The sequence below is a fragment of the Echiichthys vipera genome (assembly GCF_963691815.1).
Source record: "Echiichthys vipera genome assembly, chromosome: 11".
NCBI lineage: Eukaryota > Metazoa > Chordata > Actinopteri > Perciformes > Trachinidae > Echiichthys > Echiichthys vipera.
In genome coordinates, this window is record NC_139836.1 from 13,619,813 (window position 1) to 13,646,475 (window position 26,663).

Here is a 26,663-nt window from a genome sequence, read left to right on the forward strand (position 1 = left end):
TCCGGGCGGACATTACACCCTTTCTCAGACATTCACAAGCTGCTTGTTGATGGATGTGTTTTGAGCGTTGCGGTCTGTTTGCGTCAACAGTCGAGAGTGAACTATTTACCAGAACACCGACATCAGTTGCTGGACTCGTTGGTATTTCCCTCTTTCTTGAGAAATCTTTCAGGGGGGAAGACTTTGTTGGACAAGAGCCACTTAGTGGGTCCGAAGCACCGCTGGTTACGCTGTGTGGGGAAAACCCGGGACGTTTCGCAACGGCGTAGCCGGGAAAGATGCTCTCTGTTCGGATGCAGCGTGACCAAGGTCTCGGTCCTCTGGTTCTTCTCCTCTTGATCGGGAGATATGTCGTGTCTGGCACTGGTAAGTTGTGAAATGAAAGATCACTTTGTAAGCGTTGTGAATACTGTGCACAGGTGACATGGTGCAGCATTGACAAAACATACTCACATGTGCGTAAATACACAAAATATTCAGGCTTTCTGGGCTACTTTTTTTTTACCCAAAAAAGTTTTCAACCCTCAAAGTTGCCTTCACGACCTGACTTTAGGTCCATGGGAGTAAAAAGTGCATGCCTCGGACTCCAGAGTACACCCATAACAGAGCAGGGATTTGGAGTCGCCTGCTGACCTGCACTTTTTTTAACCCACAGCAAAGTCTTCAACCTTACAGTATAGACCCGAGCTCAGAATCAGAGCTCTGTTTTCTACTTGGAGCGGAAAAATCAAACTCCCCCGGTGCGCAGGGAGTAATTAAGGTTTTGCTCCATGCCTCCTTGGCCTCTGCAAAAAAAGAAAGAGTTGAACCTCGAGAAAAGTAAGACAGAGCACTGGAAGTGCTTCAGGGGAAGAGATGATTTTTACTTATTTATTTTTCTCTTGGCAAGATCTAAATTTAGTGACACAGCTTTGGCGTAGACTTTGTGTCTGAAATACTGAATACACCCGGTTGATCATAAACCACTGATACATTTTAATCATTGTTTTTAGACCTAAGAATTTCAGTCCGAACAGAGCAGGCTTTGATCAGGGAAGGGCGGCCTTCCATCAGTGGATCGCTTAGATGCCCTAAAAGACTGCTGCAGCTCTCAGGGAGATGAAATCGCTTGGTGCACAGGTCACTGGTGAGCTGATGCCATGGGACAGGACCTGGACGCCAAGATGACACTGCCCCTATCCAGTGTTAGATGAGTGATTTTACCCAGTGTGGCCTAGTGGTAGGTGAATCTGGACTTTCCTCCCCTCCCTTTGCCAGATAAGATTGAAATACAAGGCAGAAATCTGAGGGTTTAGTGGATTGTGGATTAAGCTCTGTTTACAGTAGGAAAAAAAAGAACAATGTGGACAATGAGTGCAGAATCTACACAAGCTTTTCTAAAAGACCACTCCAAGAAATAAACTCTTTGGTGAGGAAGTCCATTTTTTACTTAATGACAGCAGTAATCTTTTGGAGGACACACTGTCCAGGTCTGATGCTGTTCCCTTGAATGCCATAAGAACCCCCGCCTTACCTTCCAAGGTCCTCGTGTGTCTGTGTGTGTGTGTGTGTGTGTGTTATTCCCTGAACATGCAGAGCAGAAAAGCAGCTTACGTTTATTAAAATTGTGGACTGTTTGGAAAATCCTTGCATGAGAAATGAGAAATGTAGATAGAAACAGTTGAGGATTGCAGTGAGGTCCTGTCAGGGGAGCAGAGCCTGGGAGGAGGGCGGGCAACAGGGAACAATAGCTCAGTGTGCCCCAGTAAAGTTTGTGTCTGGGAGAGAGGAAGGCAGAGATATATTTAGGGAATGCATGATGGGACAGACAGATTGCATTTATCTTCTCTCCCATTGTGTGTATACCTTTCCTCTGCCGCCTCCCCTCCGTTCCCTCCTGTCTCGGTCTCTGCCTGCATTGTGGATGTGCTGAGCTCACATTTCTGCTATGGTGCTCCTCTTTCTGTGTTGACATACACATTAATTACCCAGTCTGCCAGGAACACTTGTCTGGAGTAACTACCCTGCTGCCCGCTGCCTCTCTCAATCTGTGTGTGTCATTATTAATGACTTCAACAGAATTAGAAAACTGACATATGGGAAGCGTGTTCGCACAGTTTGTGACACTCCAGGATTAAATGAAGATGACCAGGTTCCCAGTAAGCCCTGAGGGAGGAAGAGGCAGCAGACCTGTGTCCAGACTGGGAGGTCAAGATAGGAGGGGAGCGAGTCTGAGGGTAGGGAAGAGGCAGTGGAGTGTTTAGAGTTAGGTAGCGTAGCATGTCAGACACTCCCATAGAGGCTGGGCCAATAGTGACACTCCTAGGATGTGTTGTCTCATTTGTGTTAAGTGTGGGAAACCTCTTACTCCTGAATTACAGTGCAGCCGCTGCAAGGTGACTCTTTAATATAATATGTGAGCTAATAACAGGCTATACCAAACTATTTTTTGCCCCGCTCTACAGTTTAGTCTGAAGAGTCCTGTGATTTTCTGACAGCAAAAGTATGAATTTTAGATGCATGAAAAGAAAGGAATGTGACAACAAAGCTAACCTCAAACAAACACCAAAGCAGATTTGGCTTCAAAGATGCTCAACAGATTGAGATGTCGGATTAGATTAAAATGTCTCTGAAACATGTAGTCATAACAAAAGGGCTGCCGGGCTGTTGCGTCTGCAGAGATTTGGACAGGTGGTTGGGCGCCGTGATAAATAAACAGATCGGCAGCTCTCTTTGGGGCCAGGCCATAGGCTAGACTAGTTCCTCAGGCAAGTCCTGCTGGCAGAGCAGAACAGGCCGCATTCTGTCCCGGAGCAGTGCATTAGTTTTATGGCCATCAGGCGGCAGGGGATGGGATCGCTGGCCGGCCACTGCCCTTCTCTGCTGTATTATTCATACGTGCAAAGTGGTCTTTGTTAATATTTAAAATGTGCTTATGATGCTCGAATTCTTGACATCAGAGACAGCAAAGGAGACAGAAGTGGGAGGGAACAGCTGCTCAGCTCTCATCCGCGTCACTGACCCGGGTGGCTGCAGGGGGGTAGTGAAGGATTTTAGGGTACCAATAGGCATTTATAGACTAGATAAAAGAGTGGCAGTTCGAGCAAGTGTGCCAATTGCAGTCGGGAGCTGTTGCAGAGGATGTGCGTGAACCAAACAAGGAGAGGGGTCACGCAGGGTAATGCTATCCATCTGAAAGTGAAGAGGAAGAAACAGAAAGAGGAGATGGAAGAGAAATGAATTCGTGAGAGACACATTGAGATAGATTGATCTCAGGGCATGGTTTTTAAATATCCTTTATGAGAAAAGAGCGAAGAAGAAAACTCCATAGCAGTGGCATTCAAGCGTCATTAAACCTCTGGCACAGGCCAGAGAATGAGGCTGTGTGTGTGTGTGTGTGTGTGTGTGTGTGTGTGTGTGTGTGTGTGTGTGTGTGTGTGTGTGTGTGTGTGTGTGTGTGTGTGTGTGTGTGTGTGTGTGTGTGTGTGTGTGTGTGTGTGTGTGTGTGTGTGTGTGTGTGTGTGTGTGTGTGTGTGTGTGTGTGTGTGTGTGAAGAATGAGAGGAAGGCAAGTGATGTGCAGCAGGGCCATGTTAAAGCTAGCAAAGCAGACGAAGAAACAGTGGTTAAGAGAGAAGGATATTGTCAAGGAGGGAGGCGGAGGGTGGAAATTGAAAAAGAGACACACAAATCCACTTGGGGATGTTTTTTATTAAGGCTCTTATCGATGGAGAGAGCTCACAGTATTAAGGGTAGAAATGTTTAATGCTTTGCCAATACTGTGCATGTTAGACCGGACCATAAATCTGCAGCAAACAGCAAGGGCTCTGTAGGAGGCAAAATAGCGAGGTAAATGGAAGAGGAAGCTGACTGTAAGGATTGTAAAGAGGATTTAGCAGCAGGAGAAAGTTTCAAGCAGTTACTTGAAATGAATATGGTTTTAAGCACCGCCCTTTATTTTCCTCTGCAACGGCATATGTTCTTTTGAATGTGTGGAAATAATGATTTAATCAATACTACTGAGCCTGCCAACCAAATCAAACTGTGTTATTTAAAAAGTGTACAAAATTATCATCAAGTCAAGCTGTTTAAATATTTCATGTAATGCCTCCTTGGATTCTGGTTTAAAATGTCATGTTTATCTCACACCAGATGGTCTCTGCTACCTTCATATAAAACAGTAATAAAAAAACATTAATGTTTCAATTTAATTCAAACATCTAAAGCCATTGATGTGTGAAATTTAAAACAGAATTTGACTTGATTTTTTTTTATATATATTTTTTTTATTCTGTCAATTACCTTTTGAGGGAGATATTTTCTGAATAAAACATTCAGCAAATGCAGTAAAAAGTTGAGGCTGGAGTGAGAGAGAAAGATGGATGGATGGATGGGTTGGGGGTGGAGGAGGGAGAGTTTCAGTGGCAGATGGGAGCTGAGTTTCTGCAGGGCCGGTAAGACAGGGTACCCCCTGCCCCTCCATCCTGCCCTGTGGGGGGAGATGGGTGGGGCAGACAGGGAAACAGGAAGAAAACCTCTGTGGGGTTCCATTGTGCTTTAGATGAATAGAAGACTCCACAGAGCTTTTTCTGCCCCTTTGTATGGGGTAAGGTGGTGGGACACACACACGCACACACACACTAAACTCATTCACATCTTCAACAGGAGCCGCACTTGCTTGAGTGTGTGTGTGTGTGTGTGTGTGTGTGTGTGTGTGTGTGTGTGTGTGTGTGTTTATGCCTTAGATGTTTGTTCCTGTTGCAAAACCACTAATGCACAGGTTAAGATCACACTTGCTTGTTATATCTTGAAAATATCTGACTAGCGGGACTGATATGGTAAAACATGCTAAATGACATCTGACCACAAAAGTACAACACACACACACACACACACACACACACACACAAATATACACCCACATATGCAAAATGGAGCCACATCCTCTGGTAAAGAGGTAGAATTTATTTGTATAATGGTGGAAGACCTGCTGGGTCACTCGGGAGGAGTGAGAGAGCGAGTGCAGGAATTTTCATTTAAGATCTCAGCAGCACTCTGGGCATCGTGACCAATAGGATCAGGATTCACCACGGGTGGTCTCGCCAGATCCTGAGCAACCCCCTTACCCCAAGATAGACACATACACACACATATATACTCACACTTGGTAAAAGTGGTTGCGCTGAGGTCCATAGATCAGACGCAGTGGCAGCACTTGATTGGCTGTGCTGTGGTCCAGCGCCCTGCTTGTGTCCATTTCTAAAAAAAAAAAAAATTGATTTATTTCAGACCATTTAGATTCCCCTCATCGTCTTAGTAGAGGCTTTTTTTGTCTTCAAAAGGCAGATGAGCCAAGTCCACTCAGAGCTTAGACCACAGCCAATCTGTTAATGCTTGTGTTTGTGTCTGTTTGTATCTGAGTGTGTCATGTGGGCTTTGAGAAAATTTCAGCTTAAAATGGGCTGCATTAGGGAAGTCAATGGCAGTTAGTGTTATTCTGACTTCCTTTTTATGAATGTGGCATAGAAAGCCACATTCCCCCACATTATAAATTGCTTTCACTTGCCCCCATTTCCCCTTCCTCTTCCTTCAATCTCTTGATAGTCTCATCAGGTGTATTTATAGCCTTATAGTCTCACATATACCAACCTCTGTCAGCCATATCTCTCTCACTCCATCATCCCCCCCCAGCCAGCTCTCTTGCAGAGTTTGGGAATTGCTCTTTAGAAGGCACTGTGAAGAATCCCATTTCTCTGAGTGTAACGCTTATTAGGGTCCCATCTGCCCTCAGGGTACTTATGAATGTGGGGGGTGGTTGGGTTGTCGTGGGTAGGTAAAGGAGGGGAGCGAGGGGAGCTTTGTCATGCCTGTGTGTAAGCTGATGTGGGTGCCACCGGGGGCCTGTGCAAGGTGGGAAGGGGCTCTTAACACTGCCGAGCACACACACTGAGCAGCTGGTGTGTCTAAAGTAGGGGAATGACACACAGACCTCCCCGGAGAGACGGCGTATTGCGTGTATGTGTGCATATCTCCGGCTGAGAGAGGGAACGGAAGTGATCCTGCCTCCTTCTGTCTGCATGGCAGGCAGCTAGGCAACAGCAGGACTTTCAAACAACTTACAGTTTTTCTACTCCCCTGGGCTTTGAATCAAGGCAAATGATGCTTAATGAGTGTATTTGTCATTTGTGAGAAGGTGGTGGGTGGGGTTGTGTGATTGGCTGCATGTCAGCAGTGTGCTACTGTGTTATTTAATGTAGTGGCTGTAGTGCAGTTAAAGCCCCACGGTTGTCTCTGAAACTCATTCCCCCTTGCCAGTAATGGAGCGGTGATTGGTCACTTAATCAGAGGTCAACAGGGGCACATCCAGATCTCTCCCTTCCTTGTCTTTCTGTTCCTCTTCTCTCCCCTCCTCTCTTCAGTGTGAGCTTTAAATATCGTGTTAAAGGAAAAGGTTTGCTATGCAGTATCCAGCATTAATCCCTGTTTCTGCTCAGACACTCTTGGATCTTAACCACAGCAAAGGGAAGAGTGAAAGACTGAGATCTGCCCTCAGCCACTCTTTAATTCCTCCACTCATCTTCAGCTCCCGGACTTAATTCTTACTTCTCCCCCAGACTCCGAACACACAGTACAGATTCTGTTCTCGCATTGGATGCAGGTCTTAATCAACGGCTGACAGGCTTCTCTTGGCTCGGTTTGTGTGTTTGCGTGTGTGTGTGTGTGTGTGTGTGTGTGTGTGTGTGTGTGTGTGTGTGTGTGTGTGTGTGAGTGTGTTTGCATGGGTGAGTGCTGATGGGAAGCCAGCCGTATTACTTAGGTATTACTCCCTTTTCTGCATGGGTCACAGTGGGGTCGCACTCCCAGTCTCAATCAGCACACAACTCCTGCGCACACTCATCTCTCTCGCTCGGGCAAACGCTCTGATTGCACAGGAGGAAACCTGGTTTATCCTCCTGGCTCATTCACCGAGCCAGGTGTACGCAAAGTACGCTACAAAATGCCACCAGGCACCGGCAGCTAAAGAGCTAGAAATCTTTTTGAATGAGTGCAATGTGTGAAGTAGGGGGACGAGGTCTGGTCTAATGTGGCAGATGTACCTGCATGTGATTAAGGTTAGATTTAAGTATTTGAGCTCACACACGCATCAAGTGTGTCAGCGGGTGTGTGTTTCAAGCCTCTTACCTGCTGCTGACCAGATGGGCTCAACAGCCGACCTCACGCTCACCTCTTCCCGCCACTCTACATAGATTAGCTGGTGAGTTGAGCTGAGGAACAGAGGCAATATAATGGTCACATCAGCCCTCCACCTTGCTCGGCTACAACACTCGATCCTGCACACACACGCAGATAAAGCACATGTGCAGCCCCCGTTCTTTATGTAGGATATTTAGGATGACAATATGCTGTTTGTGTGTGTGTAGCTGGTTGGGCAGTGCCTGTGGCCTGCTGTTTATGGGGATTATGAAAGCAGATGGACAGCCATGCTGACTGGTGAGGGTTCATTAACTCTGGGTGTCTCTGCTCTGTCTCTGTCTCTGCTTCACATGCCTCCAATCCTCTCAGCAACAAGAGTTGGTGTGTGCCTTTCTGCGTGTGTGTATAGGTACAGCAGGTAGAAAGCACCTCACACAAACAAAGAAAAGCCATATGGGCGTTTATCGATCGGGGGTTTATATGTGAGCTTGAAAATTCTGCTTGATTGGTCATGTGGAAGCAGTGCAGTTTCTCTGTTTTGCAGCATTTCTTGTGTTGCTGTGTGTCAATGGAAGGTTTCCAGATATAAAAAGCGTCAGGAGAAACATGTGTCATGTAATCATACAAGTGTCAGCTGAGAAGTTATGATTTAGCATGATTCAATACCCACAGCAGAGGACCATTTCCATGGTTTTCAGTGCTATACCGGGGGAGATGAATAGGTATAGTTATAGTGGGTCATTAAACACTGAGCGGTGTCTCTCTGTGTCTATAGCTTCAACCTTCACGCTGCAGCCAGCTCCTGCCCTCCTCTTCCACGGCTTAATAAAAGCAACATGGATCACGTAGGGACAGATAGACATACTTGTAGAGAGCTAGACAGACAGACAGACGGACAGGCAGATTCCTGGGCAGATGGGTTGTTTGGAACCCCTTAGAGGCCTTGGCGCCATCAGACAGATAGACAGAGGAGTAGTCAGTCACCAGTGTCATGCAGCCTTGGCAGACATATGACCAGGAATAAGAAAACACAGTTCAATTCATATTTTGAATATATTATTATTGTTGTTGTTATTAATTATGTTTTAGTCCATTTGATGATAATGAATCAAAATGCTCATTACAATTTTCCAGAGCTCTAGGGGTTGTTTTTAAACTGCTCAAACCAAAGATAGTCAATGTACGACTGCATAAAACAAAGACAAGTAGTAAATTCTCAAATTTGAGAAACTGGAACAATCAAATATTTCCTTTCTTGCAGTTATAGTACATGAGACAATTGATACCTCTTTTTGACTGTAGAGTGAATGTGAAGCCAGCAGCGGTTTAGCTTAACTTAGCACAATAAATAGTAGAAAACCACATGAAAAACCACAACATGTCATTGTTATGCTTAGACTTTTGTACATTAAAAATTCAAGATTAAAGGTCCCATATTGTAAAAGTCCAATTTCCATATGCAAATTTAAAAGATGCCGCCAAACGGTTTGCGGTGGTCTGATGCGGAGGTGGAGTGTTTACTACAGATTTGGTCAGGTGAAATGTTCAAAAACAGTTGGACAAAACTAAATCTCCGAGGGGTGATGACGAATAAGCAACAAGCAGTCGAGCCGCAGCTCAGATAATTTTAAATAAGGTGAGTGCAAGCGGGCCTTGGCCGCGGGGGAAGAGGGAGGGGGAACAAACACAATCACAGGCCCTAAAACTGAGCATTTCAGACAGAGGGTGAATTCCGGTATATTCAGACGGACAGTATGAGAAAAATAATGTGTTTTTTCAACATTAAAGCATGTAAACATGTTTTAGTAGAAACACAAAATACAAGTATTAACCTGAAAATGAGCGTAATATGGGACCCTTTAAACAGACAATAAATGGAGGGGTGCTGCTTGGTGGATTTTGGACAGAGCCAGACTAGCTGTTTCCAGTCTTTAGCTAACCGACAATTCTCAATTCTCATCTAACTCTCAGCAAGACACACATTTTTCCCCAAAAGGCTCCTTTTAAATGATTAATTAAAATTGTTTTTGCTTAATTTTCTGTCCATCAACTAACTGATAATCAAGGAACACCCCTGGTGTGGTCTGGTATGACTTGATAGTCAAGGTATATTTTGTGTGTAATTGTGATGTAATTGGTTTAATTTCTGCCTCTTGACTTTTGCCACATATTGCCTCTTTTTCTCACATTTTGCTGTTTCCAAATAACAGATGTTGCTAAACTATTAGAAATAACACATAGATCCCTCATACTGCCTTATCACCTTAACTGCAGAGGCACAAGGAGATCATTAAGGGTACCTTTCTGGTGTTTCTCTCCCTGTGCCCTTAGAGTAAATAATGCCTGTAATGAAATAATATTTGACAGTGGAACATTGACAGATTCTAACTTCTCTGCTGCTCTTAAACCCTTTGTGATGAGCTGAGGGAGTCTTTGTATGTTAGATTAAGGCTAGGAGACTCTGAATGGCAGAATGAAATAGAACATTACGTGTGCATGTCAATGTCCACCCACGCCTCTGTCAGTACCAGTGTGTGTGTGTGTGTGTGTGTGTGTGTGTGTATGCCTGCATATGCGTGCACGGTCTACTGAGTGTGTGTGCTGAGATGCTGTCGCTTCCGGCGCCCCTCTTTATGCTCTTGTGAGCGTGAGTTTGTGAGTGACAGTTATACAGTGGTGTGGAGTGTGTAAATCTCCTTCCCTCTAAAGCTCTCAGCAGTGGGCCTTACATTAGCACAACAATTTACACATCTGTCCTGAGGCGTAGACCGAGCAACTCTGAGAATAATGAAAGTCTCAGTCAAAGATGTGTGTGTGTGTGTGAGTGAGAGAGAGAGAGAGAGAGAGAGAGAGAGAGAGAGAGAGAGAGAGAGAGAGAGAGAGAGAGAGAGAGAGAGAGAGAGAAATCAAGGGAGTAGGGAGAGACTGTAAACAAGAGACAGATGAGGTTTATTAAAACCCCACCACCACTCACCATCCTTTTGTCCTTCTATTCTCTGTGTCCCTTGCCTCCTCTCCCCCTCTCTCAGCCAGAGGAGCGATTACATGCCTCTGTCTCTCTTGTCTTTCATCTCTCTCTGTGAAGAGGAGAGGAATGAAGGTCTTCTGTGGTGTGTAATTACACAGAGAGATCCTGGATGAGGGCGTCTGTCTCCACAAACAAAAAAGTCACCTCCTCTCCCCCTAAATACCTCTTGATGGGGGAGATCTAAGAAGAGACATTTAACTACCTTTGATCCACCGCAGGACCCTTGTCTTTACCTGTCACTTATGCGATCCTAATAAGCACTATCAAAAGTCTATTTATTTCATTAGAAGCAGTGACACTAACATATGCGTGGCTCTGCTCCAGCACCGTGGGAATGAAATACACAGCTCCTCCATTCATTTTAAGCACGGAGTCATAATCATGACACATTTACAGGCCGGCGTTTCAATTTTACCCATGAGTCATATTGCTGAATGATTATGGAAGGGCGGATTTTTATGGGCTTACATTGGTATTGGCTCAACCTCTAATTGGCCCAAAGCACATTTGCATTCTGGGAAGGTAATAATGGGGCTCTTTGGAGACACTTTAAATGAGAAAGTCATTGCACTCTGACTTAATTCTGCTGATAGAAGTGCTGATGCCTCCAGATGGCTTTTTTTACTGAGTGTGATATGGCCATTTTGTGTGCACGATCATACACTTAGCCAATACTTTGGGAATTGCTAACCTGCTAGCTAACTTGCCAGTGGTCTCTTCTTAAACCATTTTTACATTCACATGTTTTTATTGCTTCTTTATTGCGTATTTCTTAACAGAAGAGAAATGCAAAATAAGCAAGCTAATATGACATGCTTACAAATACAAAATAGGTGTTGACACTAAAAGGTTGTTTGTCATGTATCATGAATCAGAGAATTTTTCATTCACACCTTGTCTCTGTGTGTATCTTGAGTGTTGTGTTGATGGAAGCAAACAGAGGTCATACAGTTTGGTTTAACATTCTGCGCTGGTCAGGTCACTGAGGTCAAGCAGCTCTCTGTTGAGATGTGGAGTCTCCCTGAATGTGTTTAACGTGTCTTTTTACTTGTGTAAACCCGCCCCCATTCAGAGAGAATTAACTGTTTCTCTGAACTCACTGGGAGATGAAGTGAGCGTCCTGGTGTAGCTCAAACAGACTTGGCGTCAGACAATAGACCCGGGTCTTCTGTTGCACTTAGCTTAAGCTGCTGAATAGACCTGGAGTGATGCAGCCATGCAGCTGCTGGACAATAGCCTGCTCAGCAGAAAGGCAGCCGGTGACCTTAAGGTCTGCTCCAACCCTGTCCACCCACCATCCCTGAATCCTGGCCACACAGAGTCAGCACCGGGAAAGCCACAGCAGAGACCCTGCAGTAACTGGATGTTGTGTTGTATGTGAACAGTTTAGCTTCTAGTGGCTGGCATAAAGGGATTAGTTAGAACGTTTGGTAAATACATTCATTTGCTTTCTTTCCATGTGTGAGATGAGAAGATCACTCCCACTTCTGTAGGCTAAATTGGAAGCAAGAGCCAGCAGATGCTTAGCTTAACTTATCTTAGCACAAACAGCTCTAAATTTGACTAATTGACACATTATATCTCCTTTTAGAGCTGCAAAGATTAACCGATTAGTTGTCAACCATTAAATTAACCTAGTATTGTGATGATCTATTATCTAAACAGGACATTTAAGGACATCATCTTTCCTTTGGTATTCACTGATGGACTTTTTTCTGACATTTTATAGACTAAACATCTTATCTAGAAAAGGATGAACAGATTAAACAACAATGAAAAATAACGGTTAGTTACAGCCCTATCTAGGTTGTTCAATCCACGCACAAATCGAAATTACAAAAAGTTGTGGTTTATTGGTGTTACATGCTGGAACGGGAATTTCTTGGCCATTCATAGTGATTTCCTGGTTGTTAGGCACCAACATGTCAAACTATTCCTTTAATTTTGACTTCTCAAAGTCTATTTTCCCTGCATCTGTCTTTTTTGGAACAACAACACTGAACAACAATAGGTTCAAAACCTAAACTATGTATTTGCACCAAAAATTGAATATGGGTCTAATGGGTCTTTGTCTAACTGGGTGGTGATATGTTTTAATAAATCTGGATCCCATTTGGAAATGAATGCACTCGATTTGGCTTTGTGACTGAAAATGTTCAAGAATCCATCGCACTGGGGGAATCTCTCTTTGTTTGAGCAGGCAATAAAAAACATTTCATTCTACTTTAATAATAGCAACTCTCCGAGCCCCAGACATACTCTCATTTCCCAAAATAAACAACATTATCACTCTTACTCAAAATCAAACACAACTTTACATAAATCCCGCCATCAGGGATAAAAAAAAAACATCCACACACAGTGCTGCAGCTCCCCTCTCTGCATTTGATCACAAGCGGCGTCCCCTCCTCCCCATTTGTGTTTATTCTGAGGATTATTCTGGCCTAATCTCTTTAGAGCATAATTCAGATTAGATTTTGTGTTATTATTATTACTATGTCCATTCCCTACTGTCCTGCTGGTATTTCCCGACTGCCGTAGTGCTCCTGTATTTGGAAAATTGATTAAAACTGCTGACCACTGCCCTAGATAGCGTAGAATCTGGAAAGTGGATGAAAAAATAAAAGCAAACACAATTGATACAGTGCTGCGTATTTTAAAAACATGTACTATCTAATAGCTCTGTGGATGTACATGCTCAGCCTGGTGGCAGTCAATATTGCAATCCCAATGTCATGCATTCATCCTGCATTGATCCTACGTGAAAACAGGAAGGATATTCTTATTCGTTAAAGAGTATACTGAAAAACAAGTTTTGCCTTGGCCAACTAGTTTGTTTGCTTTTAACTTCCAACAGCCATAAAGACAACAAAAAACTCTCCCAATTACCTGAAGCAAAAGTCTGTGTGCGTGCAGTTAAAGCTGGGGCTCCATCTGTATTTGAGCTGCCGTATTGTCCTGAAAGTTGATAAACAATTTGATATTCAGACGTCATGTTTAGTCTGCATTTTCAAGATAGTGTTTAAACACCCTGTGCCTTTTACCTCTGACGCTGAGCTCAGGAATCTGAACCAGAAAACCCTTGAATAAATTACAGTATATGAATAAAAATGACAGTGAGTGCAGAAAGTAATTTGTACATTCTGTGTCATTCATTATGTTTGTAGCACGAAGGGTTGAATTTTCAATGTTTTACTCTCCATTTTCCCTTTATATCATTTTATGAAAACGATGCCAGAGTAAAATATTGTGTTGCATTAGAGGAAAATATCTTTTTCTTAAGTATATTTCCACCCCAGAAAGTTAAATAAATTTTTGCACCTACTACATTCATCATTCACAAACACAAAACACACCGAGGGTCCCTCGTTCCTTGAAATACAGTACGCGACATGCACTTTACATCCTTTCAGTGCTCCCCTTTGCTTGCTTGTTTTTCTCAATTAAGATGAATTATAGAATTGCAATGGGACAAACAGTGCTTATTGTGACATTACCCTGAGGCACTCAGTCAATGAGTTGGAGACAGAAACAGAGTGCTGTGGATATTTTGGTCTCTGTGCCTCACACCCCTCAGATTCCTAATGGACCACACAATATGCAACTTTAGCCAAACATATGAGAGCCTGTGCATGTGCGTAAGAAGGAGGGGAAGAGGAAGTGAGGCTTGGGTTTATTGCTCATATGAGGAGGTGGAAGAAAATGAAGGAAGGGAGACAGCGGAGGCGCGGGGGCTGTGTTTGTGCTAGAGGTTGGGGACTTGAGAACAGACCAGGCTGCAGTGTACATTTCATTACTCTGTTCTCCTCCAGAGGCCCAAGTGTGTGTCACAGCTCCTTCTGTGGGCAGCAGAGCAACATATGATTAGATGAACTGCACCTCAGTAAATGGATGCTATTGATCTCCACACCTTGTTATATGGACCACCTCACAACATGATGAGTCTTAGACCAGATGCTGACATCATGAATCTCAAACCGTCCAAATTTGCCTCTTCTGCACAGCTGACTCTCTCTCTTTTTCATCTTCACACTCCTTAAGTCATAGCTTCACCTCATCCCAACCACTTTGCTTCCCTGTGTCGTTCTGTTCCTCTTTCCTTCTGTTTTATTTGCACCTGTGATCGCTTTCAGCATCTCCTAAGCCATTAAATGATTGGAGACTGCGTAATGTGTATTAATGTGCTTGTACTTTTTAGAGTAGTTTCGCTGCGCATGCTATAATATTTCATGGGGAGAAAACACAGTAGCGCGCCTCTGTGTCGGGTAATTAAATTGAGATTGCGATCTGTTATTTTTCTACATGTGTATGCAGAAAAGTCATGCTCTCTCTGGATCAGAGTGCGACCCCCTGTGGGGAGGTGAAAGGTCACAAAAAGGTGAGGCCATGGCAAAGGCTGAGAAATTTTGCATTTGTTATATTAGTGTAGCGTGAGGTCTAAGTGCAGCAGAAATATGAAGGTATTACAATATTGAGCAGTGAAGCCTGAGATATGGAGTTAACAGAGGGCTGTGACCTCTAAGCTACCTATTTGCGCTGGCTAAATTGCAATGTTTTTTGTTAACGTTATGAGGGCACTAGTGTGAGCTAACAGAAACCTCAACATGAATACTGAATGTTATTAACTTCAGTATGCTGTAGGGTTGATAAGGCCGTTGTGTCTGGCATAAATTAAACACATTGGCAGAGAAGCTACACACACACAGTCTCATTTTATTCACATCAATCATTTGATGTTTGCTTTTCGGTCTGGTGCTTGCGTGTTAACTATTCAAACAGCCCTAGTCTTATTGCCGTGCATATGATGTAGTTCATAATAACGGAATAGTGATGTGCATATCTCACATGGTTTCTGTAATCTGGTTAGCCACCTGAAACACCACTCACCTATATGTTCTCCAGCACATCCTCTAAACTCACACACACTAAAAGCTGGTTCTTTGTTGTTGAGGAAAATGGAAGTCAGTTAATGCTGAATACTGTAAATTGTGGACAAGATATGAACACTTTTATGTTTGCAGCCTGCCATTGTGCTTTACAAATGACTCAAGTGACCACAGCCATATGAGGGTCAAGCATTTCATTCTTATGGTCTCCGGCACAGTGCGGCTATTGAAGGCCTGCTCTCTGTTGCCCTAGAGCATCAGTATTAGGGAGGCTGAACCAAAAACCATCTCAGGAAAGATATTAGAAAGTTTAGGTTTGCTACTGTTACGTGCATACTTTGAACTCAATAGGATCATAATACTCGTACTATTTAAAGCTACTATGATCAATATTTTAAAAATGGAGCAAAAGACAACCCTAATTGTCTACCATCTAAAACGACTTCTAGATTTTCAATAAAAACAACACCTATCCGCTAAACGGACAATCTTAGTTTCTAGCTTGTGAACAAAGTTAAGCACCAGCCAGATATTTCCCTCAGAAGTTGGCAGAGACCAAATCAGAGCTAAAAGATAATGAATACTGGTTTAATCTCATCATGCTGCCAGATATGTGACTCCAGTTCAATGCTAATATTGCTAGAAAATATCCTAAGCGTGTAAATAAGAATTTTTTATGCAGAGTTTACACAGTTCTAGCCCTGGTTTTCCACTTGCTGTTTTTTGAGATCACAGACAAAAGCCCCAGAGCAGAGGCAAAGCAGTACTCATGATCGCTAAAGACGCAATCTAAGAAATGGATATCCCCAGAGATAGATAATTCCAGAGATATCTAGTCGGTTTGCTGGACCTGTCTAAAAGTTCCAATTCTGTAGTGTTAAATTTGTTTTGGCCGACAATGATCTAATGTGCAGCAGCAGCGACGATCTAATGTGAATCAGAGTGCAAGATACAGGGTGAGAAAAATATCAGGGGGAGGAGTCAAAACACGTACAACAGAACATCAACAAGCAGAACAGACAATCCTTACTACCAGTCTCTCCTCCAAAGTTTTGCCTTTTTCTTCCTTGTTTTTTGCTGCTAATCAGCGCTAAAACAAATTGGATTGCTAGTTTGTTGCGGACATCCTTTTTTGGAGGAACAAGTCTCATGCTTGGTCTCGCGTCTGATCCCACGTCACTTCTCATGTGTGTTTAAAGATAGTTTGGGGGCCAGACAGTCTTTTCTGGGATTCCTCCTAGTAAATAAACATTCATTCATGTAATGTGCAAACCACAAAAACGATACCCCATAACCGACAGCTGCGTAATGTGTGTCAGTACAGCAATCTGACGACTTAAAAAGTCATATAGTGTGCCATTAGCTAACAAATTTGCCATATCAACTTAAAAGGTGATAAAATCAGTGTTGTTTTTACACCTTGCTTGGCCCCAAATAAACAAACAGAATCAGCATTCTTGTTAAATGTGAAATATGTGATCTCTTCACAACTTCTGTAGTTTTCACATGCAACTATTGTATCCTGAAATGGATAGACGCATAAGCTTTGGGTACCGCTACGTTTGATAAAAGTGTCCACCTCACATCATAAATAACACATGAATGCAGAGTCAAGGAGAGCGTACTGTTTGGCAGGAGTTTATGTGCTACCTGTGTTTTCATTTTAGGGTACTATGAGTCTGCATCTTTGGGTGGCGTCAGTGCTTTCAGCTCAGAATTCTAAAAGCGATTATACAAAGTTAATCTATGTGAAGCAGAATAATCCAGACTGCAAACGGGGAGATGTGCCTCTGTGTTGTCTGTCTGTATGCATGTGTGTGTGGTTTCAAACACCAATACGTCATCTATACACATTCCATAGATTGCCCTACAAATCCCATGCAGAATAAAATCTAATCAGATCATAGTGTTCCATATGTTGCATGTGTGTTGTTGTTAAGGCTGTTTGTGTGTGGATTCAGTCTACACACAAACAGTTCCAGTCCATACCTGTTATACTTTTTTGTCCGTCAGCCTGTATTATCCATCATTGCGATGGATTAAGCAGCTGGCTTGCTTCCACGTTGTCAGATTCAAGGCAAAGCAGCTACAATGGTCAGTGTGCATTTTGCTTATTACTTTCACCCAATTCTGTCTGAACAGGTCTTTGTGTGTGCATTCATTTATATTGTCTCTAAGCATAGCTCTTTCTTTGACTTTTCATCCTCAATAATCAATACTGGTTCTATGAATCCAGGTCATCTTGGCTCCTGTGGCTTCTCTGTCTCCTGTTCTCTCAGTTCTGTCTTTATCAATCTCTGTCTTTCTAACTCCCTCTCGTTTGTAATCTCTCTCCATCTTTGTCTTTCTCCTCTCTATTCCTGTCTCTTTTTTCCTCTTCTGTCCTCACGTTCTGTCTTCCTCCTCCCACTTTCCTCCTCCTGAAGAATGACTTTGCCCATCTGGACAGACCCCCGCTCGGCTGTTACACTATTAGTCCTCGCGTGGCACTGATTAAAAATACATCATAGTACCGAGTCAGAATTAGTCAAGACTTTTCTTCCTCTCCAGCTTCCCCTTGTCTCCCCTTTTCTACACTGAACTTTATTGGCTAATGTTAGAAATGGATATAAAATTGAAAGAAAAAGTTAGCACCAAGATGGCCCAGTCTTCCCTTTTTGTCTGTGCTCAGAGTGTGTGCGTGTGCGTGTGTGTGGTGTGTGCGTGTGCGTGTGCGTGCGTGGGCGTGTGCGCGTGCGTGCGTGCGTGGCAGTGAGTGTTTGTCAGTGTGTCTTTGTACCGCCTGCGGACCTCTTCGCTGGGTGCTGTCTCATGTCGAGCGGTGTGTTTGAGAGGCTTGTCGAGGTAAAGCTCCTGTCAACGCCTGGCTTGAGGGAGTGTACTGATGAAAGGCCTCTTCATCATCCTAATGGGATACACAAACCTCTTAACCAGCAATGCTGTCATGGCTTCAGCTGGGTGAAGGTGAGGAGAAAGACGCAGGGGGGGCACTGTGTGACTAGCCAGGCCACACGCACCAAGCACCACACTGAAAACATATACAAGTGCATAGGTCAGAGAAAAAAAAGTATAGTGTAAACAAAACAATGCTATTGGGAGAGGGAGGAGTCATGACTCCTGGCTGGCTCGGGTTTGTGAGAGGTTCAGTGGGCCAGGGCCATCAGGATCTGGGATAGAGAGTTAATGCCCTGCTGTCCACCAGAGCCACGGCCATGTGCCCCCTCTCTCCACTGGCATAGATCCAGAGTAAGGACCAGAAATATGACAAATCATACTTTTGATCACCATTTTGATTTCTTGGCACATTTGGATTTAACGTAAGCACAAAATATCACTTGTATTTTTCAGGTTAGTTCAGTTTCAGCTTTTTCGGGAAAGCGTCCTTCACATCACACATTCATGTCCGCTCTGGGTGAATTCTAATTTGGTCTTCACCTCACTTTTCATTTAGGGCCATCATTAATTCAAAATTTCAGTTCATCCAATACTTTTATTTATGACCATAGACCAGTTCTGCAAAAAGAATTAATTACCAAATGCCACAACTAGCATGCTAAGCTGGTGAACCTGGTAAGCATTATACCTGCTAAATACAGCTTCACACAGTCGCCAGCATGGCTGACAGCCATGCTATCCTACATCCCTTCACTATGATAATGTGCTGGAATCTGCTACTCTTTTTCTGTTTATGGCAGTGTACTCACAGCATATATCTCAGTCATTTTATCTTTGCTACACCACAAGCCCAAAAAGCTTCCCCACACATTTCTTCAGTATTTTAAATAACAGTACCTAATGAAAACCTACAAGATCTCAAATTTCCCTGGACCGTCACTCTGTATATCTATGCACTAATGACGCAAAAAGGATTGGAGCTTTTTGTGACACCTGAGCAGTACCACATAAGTGGGGTTTGAAGGATCACAAGAGTTTGCTTGCCAGGCCAGAGGAGCACACTCGGTCAGGGTGTGGATCATAACACCATGCCCGCTGCAGGGTGTGACAGAAGGAGGAGAGTGGAGGAAGAGGACAAGAAGCCAGAGAAAGATGGGGAAAGAGTCTCTCATCATTATTGTCACAATGTCCCACACTCTGGCCACTCAGTGTCACCATCAGTCTGTGTTGGCCCTGGGCGTCTGGCGGGTGACACTCTGACTCTCCTTCCATCCATCTACTGTATCTCTCCCAGTTTCAATTTATACACATATATCCAAGCATGTTGTCTCTCTCTTTCACAGCCGCCTATTTTATTTGTGTCTGCCGAGGGGATTTTCGTCATGCTCTCTTCATCACTGCTCTCTATCACGGCCATTCCTGCCAGTCCAGTCATACTGGTCCCAGCCTGAGGCTTTGGGTTGTCCTCTTTTACATTCCAGCCCAGTCACCATCCTGTCCCCTGGTCAAGGGCACGTTTCCAAAGCTGCGGTGAAGCGTAGTGAAAAAATTTTGACATCAGGCAGAAACCAAAGCCTCATGAATGATTGATGTACAAGTGCTGACTCATCACACAGGAGAAATAAACCAACATTTTGACCTAAAACATAACAAGATTTACATCCGTAAGGTAGAGCAAAGACGCACACAGGCCTTCCAGGTTTGCAGCGATGCTGCTAGTCCCTTTGTGCAATGCAGTTATCAGTTCTCTATGTTTCACAATCTTTTAGAAACTGAGATTGCCCGATATGGAAAAGTTGACCTGGCCTAAAGTGATAGTCTGCAAGATGCTTGTGCTTTATTTATTACTGTTATGTCTTGGTTCTGCACAGAGTTTAACTAGCATTCAAACAGCACGGTGTATTTTCCCCTTCCTATCTTGAACTGCATATTTCCTTCTGAGGTTTTTCTCCCTCTGGGTTTTCTCTTGCTTGCCGGAAAAACAAAAACTACCACAATAACTGTTTGAAAATTGCAAAATGAACCCCTGTTTTTGAAATAGTAAGGAATAGTGACTCAGACAACAAACATGCAGAGTAGTTCCAGATTTGGTTCACTGAAACAAGAGGTTTGTATGGTAATCTCTTTATTCTCCTTTCTTCCTTTGGGCTGATTTGTGTGTCTGAGTTGAGGACGGGTGGGAAATGTATTTTGAGAGAATGATGAAGCGTGGTTTAAAGGGAGTGAGGGAAAAAGATCAAAAGGATAAAACAACCATTAACTTCTGCACAGGACTACTTTTGCTTACAAGACCCCGACATTCTGCAGGGTGAGGAGATTGAATCTCACCTCTATCTTCTACCCCTCCATTTGTCCTCCTCTGCTATCGCCACATCACCTCTCCTCATCTATCTCCTCCAACATGGATTTTCTGCCTATTAGTGCCCTAATCTTTTCTGATCCTGTCTTCCTCTCTGTCTCTCCTCACTATCTATTTCTCTCTCTATCTTTCTCATTTTAATTTTATAACCTCTCATTAAAATCAAGTCCTTGCCCCTGTTAACAATGTTATCTGAAACTTAACCAACAATTTGATAAAGTTGTCAATATATAATCTTTAGCAATCCTCAAGTAAGTTCTTTTGAAAATGTCTTTGCCCCTAGTCTGTTTTTTGAATACTAATGCACTTGCAACATTTCAAACGTACTTTGAACGCTACATTTCTCATTTTTATTTGCCAAATTTACAAAGCTCACAAAGCATGTCTCTGTCTCACGCGCACCAACAAATACGTACACACTTGAACAAAGGCTAGCCCCCAGCATGTTGCTTGTTGTGTACTGCATATCTAGGGATTTCTCTGATGCAAGGGGACGCAATGAAGGAACAGAGTGACGCCAACCCCGCTGTGTTTGTGTGGGGTGTGAACATGCGTTGGAGCATTCACATGTTGTTGTTGGTTGGTGGGGGTTTTTTTGCAACTCACTTTGTCTGTCTGTGTGTTGTCACCTGTCACACTGACTTGTTAATGGCTGTGCACTTATATGACAGGGAGGTCTGACTGTGTCTTCTTATATACCGTCCCACCGTCTGTTCTTTATGAGAAGTCATGTGCGTGGCTCGTCGATCCGCTGTCAATCCGGCTCATCTCCTCATCTGTTCATTAGCATGACAGAGGAGCTCTCCTGCCAAAGCAGTTAGTCACAAGAATCAGCCCCTGTCACAACACATTACAGCAGTAGGCATCTCTAATAGCACTGGCAGTCGTGGCAACCATAGCCAATGCCCACAGTAAGCACACACTCACACACTCAGACCAATCAAGAGTTGCACTTGATCTGCACCCAGGGAGTGTCTCTCTCTCTCTCTTTCTCTCTCTCTCTCTCTCTCTCTCTCTCTCTCTCTCTCTCTCTCTCTCTCCATCTCTTTCTCCCTTCTTACTCCTTCCATGCACATATCCTTCCTCCCTCCTGCCTTTCTTCCTTCCTCCCTTCCTTACTATCTAGCTTGGCTATCAATTTACAGCGAATCTCAAAGCCTTGTCATTAATCTACCTCTCTCTCCATCATCACCTTGCATCAGCTAGGTTACCTGTACTTACCCCTCCATCTCTCCCATTTCCTTGTACTTTCCCTGAAGTTCTCTCCCCGACTAGCTCTATTCCTGTCTCTTCCCTTCCTGCTTTATGTCTTCATAATGCTAGGAGATCAAGATTTTATCATTTTTATCCACCCCCGTGATGTTTTTGTTTTCCCTCCTGCTCTTTAAATACCCCCCCCCCACACACACACACACACACACACACTCCTCTCTTCATTATCACCTACTTGGGGTGTCTAATGTTATTTGTACTGTAAGTTTGATCTGGCTGTCTTCCTGTTGCCTAGTTGTCAAATCACATGATAAAAGGCACATATGTTGTAACGCCTGCTGACTTTTCTCACAGTCACAGTTCGTGCCTCATACCTAAACATATCGCCACAGGATGATACCACCACAAGACAATATCTCCGACACGAAATACATTTTTTAAACAATGAATTGTTTATTGAGAGCCTTAACAGACAAGCTGTAAATGAGTTCCACGCAGAATGTGTGCTTGAATGCAAATGAAAGGGTAGCAGGGACTCAGACTGTTGTTTGGTGCAACAATTGATGGTGTTTGGGTGAAGGACGTGTAATTTGACTGTCTGTGTGTCTCCAGTCTTACCGGAATCCCTGACTCGGGTGGACCTACTGGTTTTGTTGAGGTTTGTGTATGTGTGAGGTCATTTAGCAACCCCACCCTTTGTGTGTGTGTGTGTATGTGTGTGTGTGTGTGTGTGTGTGTGTGTGTGTGTGTGTGTGTGTGTGTGTGTGTGTGTGTGTGTGTGTGTGTGTACCATAGTTAATGGCTGTGTAGACTAAAGGCTCTATGTGTGTGCGTTACTTGTAAGGCAGGATCTGTCAAGTCTTGTCTCAAGGAGTGGCCATCAGGATTGAATAGCATTTGACAACAACCCCTACATAAACATGTTTACATACACCTAAACACAGAAATACACCTGGACAGGGGTAGCAGTTGTCATAGTTTTGGTAGTCATCATGAACTGTCTGACCAAATATGGCTTTTAATGTGAATTAAGCTCTATTTGTGCAGAAAGAAGAAAAAAACATTCATGATACAGTTTAATGTATCTTAATAAGTTATCTTTCTGCAAAGATTAAGCCAATGTGCACTATGTACATGATGGTACATCTGCTATTTGTCCTCTGAAAGGTCTTTAAGTGTGAATCAGAATGTGAGTGTGTGTGTGTGTGGGGGGGGGGGGGGGGGTGTGTAGCAATCAGTTCGAGGAGCAATGAGAGAGGACAGAGAGTGACCTGGTGAGGAGAAGAGGAGGTGGAGTTTGGCAAGTTTGGAGAGAGGTGGATCAGAGGACAGAAGGCAGGAGGAGGAGGGGAGGGGGACTCTCCTGTAGCCCTGCCGAACCAAGCAAGTACAGTGGGATGGAGGGTGAGGAATGGGGGTGAGAAGGGGAAGGGGGGGAGCTGGGTAGAGTGGGTAATTACAGGGGCCCAGAGAGGAGAGGCCTGTAATCAGCCTGCCCTCAGGAAGGAATGCAGCTCATCTTCTCATGTAATTACTGCCATTTAAAAGGCCCCAGCTTACAAACACTCATCCCACTGTACTGCTCACCTATTCACTATACGTACGTACGTGCGTACACACACACACACACACACACACACACACACACACACACACACACACACACACACACAGTCCCTGTGAGACAATCAGTATAAGAGAAGGACAGATTTTCAACAAGACATCCAAATGGACGAAGTAAGGTGGCAAAAAAGGGCAATGGAGAGACAGACTACTGAATGTGTGTGTGTGTGTGTGTGTGTGTGTGTGTGTGTGTGTGTGTGTGTGTGTGTGTGTGTGTGTGTGTGTGTGTGTGTGTGTGTGTGTGTGTGTGTGTGTGTGTGTGTGTGTGTGTGTGTGTGTGTGTGTGTGTGTGTGTGTGTGTGTGTGTGTGTGTGCGTGCGCGCACTGTAGTTAATGGCTGTGTAGACTATGGACCTCTAGAGGAGCAGGCTCCATGTGAATACCTACCATGGCAACCAGCCACTCTGGTTAGACTTGCGCAACTCTCAACAAGCAGCTTCGCAGTGGTGAAGCAGTGGCGCCTTGCACTAAACACATACAGTTATGTCTACACACACGCACACAGGGACCCATTCTACCATATGAATTTGACCTCCAAGTAATAGTTGTGACATTGGTCTGTAATTTCGAGAGGATAATAGGAAAACAACATTGTTGCACCCACTCTGTCTCCTCTGCCTCCCTCCTTTCGTCTCTCTCTCTCTCTCTCCCTGTCTCCTCACCCTCTCTCTCTCTCTCACCCCTCTGATAGTGATTGATAGTGCCGCTTGTGTACGCCTCTGTTCCCATGCAGTAGGTGGTCATCGGGGCACACACAAACAGCACAGGGACACTTTTTGATGGGCTATGATTAATGAGCTCCATGGGGGGTGGCGCCCCCTAGCTGTGACAGAGCACACTTTCAGCCCCCCCCCCCCCCCCATTCAGATGCACCAGTAGCAGCAGTGGGATCATAGCTACAACACAAGCGCAAATCCTCTTAGCGCTCCCACTCTCGCAGTCACACCCACCCACACATTCAAAAACACAGTCACTGAATCTCACTTAGAGTAGGCTGTCCCTTGCATACACAGTGGGTATATTTTATCCAAAGTCTGTTACAAACATGCCCGCCGTACCTCTCACACACACAATTTGAATGTAGCGTGGGTCCATGTGAAACAGCCACAAAATTCCACAGTATTCACCCAGCTATCAGTAGAAAACACTGCTGACTGTCACTCTGTCATTTGGCCTTATTTACTGTCTGAAACCATGCAGTTAGATAACGTGTGTTTGTGTGTGTGTGTGTGTGTGTGTGTGTGTGTGTGTGTCCTCTGACATACTTTCCAACAGCCCTGATTAAGTGTCATTATAACCTACGAAGGGCGTATACGAAAAACAACAAAGAAGGTGAGTCTTTTTTAAAAAAGGCTACACCTCATTTCCACTTTGATGGTTGAAGGCAACACACCTTGCAGCTAAGAGTGTGAAATAACTCTTTTTTTTTCAAGCAAATCCATAAATGGGGTCTTGCAAACTTCTACATTTGTGGCATGTGCACGTGTGTATATGTGTTATCATGTCCTCAAGCTTGCTCTCTCTCCTCCTGCCACCCCAGACACACTGGATGGACAAGCAAAGCATTTCTGTCACTCTGCATCTCCATCACCTGCTCAGCCTTCCCCCTCTGCCAATCTGCTATACAGCCTCTTGTCACCTCCCTCTCTCTCTCTCTCTCTCTCTCTCTCTCTCTCTCTCTCTCTCTCTCTCTCTCTCTCTCTCTCTCTCTCTCTCTCTCTCTCTCTCTCCCTTTCTCCCTCTCCCAGACACACACACACACAGACACACCTCTTTCATCCTTCCTTCTTTCTCTTGCTCACATGGATTCCATCTTACTTACTCACTTGCACACGTGCCTTGCACAATCAATCACATGCTCACACTCATATCTTGATAAAACAAAGGAGGCTTCACACTCCACAGAAAATGGCCACCCTGCAAACACCCTCATTCACTTGTTGGAACCAATCAAACGTGTGACATTTCCACTGCTATGAACGGCTTCCAACAAGTTGCAGCTCACAAGCTCCCGTTGGTATGCTGTTGAAGCACTTTTAGAAGTAATTCCTGACTGTTATTTATATATTTTTAGTGAAGATTTTTTACTTTTGTTAATCATAGGGAAATAATAGAAAAGCTACTCAAACCTTTGCAACAGGTGCCCCGTTGTGTCCAATGTTAGTGTTGGGAATTCAACAAAAGTGTCCTACAGTTTTTCTTGATTGCTAAGACACATTTCTTGAAAGCTTCTCTAGTTTTCTCTAAACTTTGAACACAAACCCCAATTTTCAAGCTACATTCACAAAACCTCAGACTCTTCTTGCAAAACCAAACTTTCACCTCAAAACAGTTCAATCTGTGCCCAAAACTGAACTTGGTTGTCAAATCGTGCCCCAAGTCAATCAAAATTATGAGCAGCCACTAAACACTACATAGAAAAATAGAAAACACAATGCTCAGGACATGAAGCTGAATGCATGTTGCAAAACAAAAAAACTTGCATTTAGCACTTGTACACAAAGACAAAAAACAAAAATCTTGTGCATTTACACACAGCCCTTGTACAAAACAAACAGAAATCGTATGCATTTGCCACTTGTGTACATGTGCCACCTGTCCTCCCACCCCCATGTGGCAGTCTTTCAATTCTACAAAAAGAGAACATGCAGTTACAAAAAATATACATGGAATACTAGGCCTACAGACAGTTAGACTAAGCCTCCATTACAATACTACAGTACATTGGCACAGTGATGTACTGAAACATATATTTACTTACAGTATACTGTGGTACAGTATATACTGTAATATGTCATACAGTAATTTGCTCTCAACATTTACATACTTTACTATAATGTCAAAAAAGATAATTACCTGTTCTCTTCTCTAAATCTTCCGATTATGGTGGACACAGTGAATCTAGCGATGTTTGGTTGTACACTTTGTCCGGCCTCCCTCATGCTCATACCATGGACAAGAACATGGTCAATCACAGTAGCTCTGATTTCATCAGATATTACTATTCTTTGTCTTCGCTGACCTCCTGGACCACCTCGACCACCTCTCACACAAACTCTTCCTCTCAGATTTCTATCCATTGTAGTGCCTCACAAATCAGTGCTCTCTGAACTGGCTTTCTATATTCCCTCACATCATTAGCCACAAGTGTGATCAATTTTGAGTTGTTGTGTTCAAGTAGTGACAACCGTGCTTTAATTGCGTTTGACTTTTGCCACCTGTGCTTACCATTATGCAGCACAGGTGCATCACAATGAAAATGTGTTGGGAAGTTGTGTCTAAACAGGTGAAAAGTGCTCATGGTTTTGCCAATAGAGTGATTGATTCAATCAGTGTGTTCAGGCAACAGAGAAATTAGTTCAGACAACAGGGTTTAGTGTTTTAGCAATTGAGAAAAACTGTAAGATGCATCACCGCCAGATATGTTTTTTTATAATTGTCATAATGTACGATACTTTGCCCATTTTGTAAATCAAGCACTCCCTTTT

The 26,663-nt window shown here is 43.7% G+C and overlaps 1 protein-coding gene across 1 annotated transcript in view; it reads left to right on the top strand.

Annotated features, from left to right (window-relative positions):
* Window positions 1–278: 278 nt before the first annotated feature.
* The window catches only part of unc5b (unc-5 netrin receptor B), a gene marked incomplete at its 5' end in the record, with an annotated part of 48,544 nt that continues 22,159 nt past the window's right edge, over window positions 279–26,663 (top strand). The window contains one exon of the mRNA XM_083922419.1: window positions 279–366. Coding sequence (XP_083778545.1) covers window positions 279–366 — 88 coding nt within the window. The remainder of the gene's footprint in view (window positions 367–26,663) is intronic.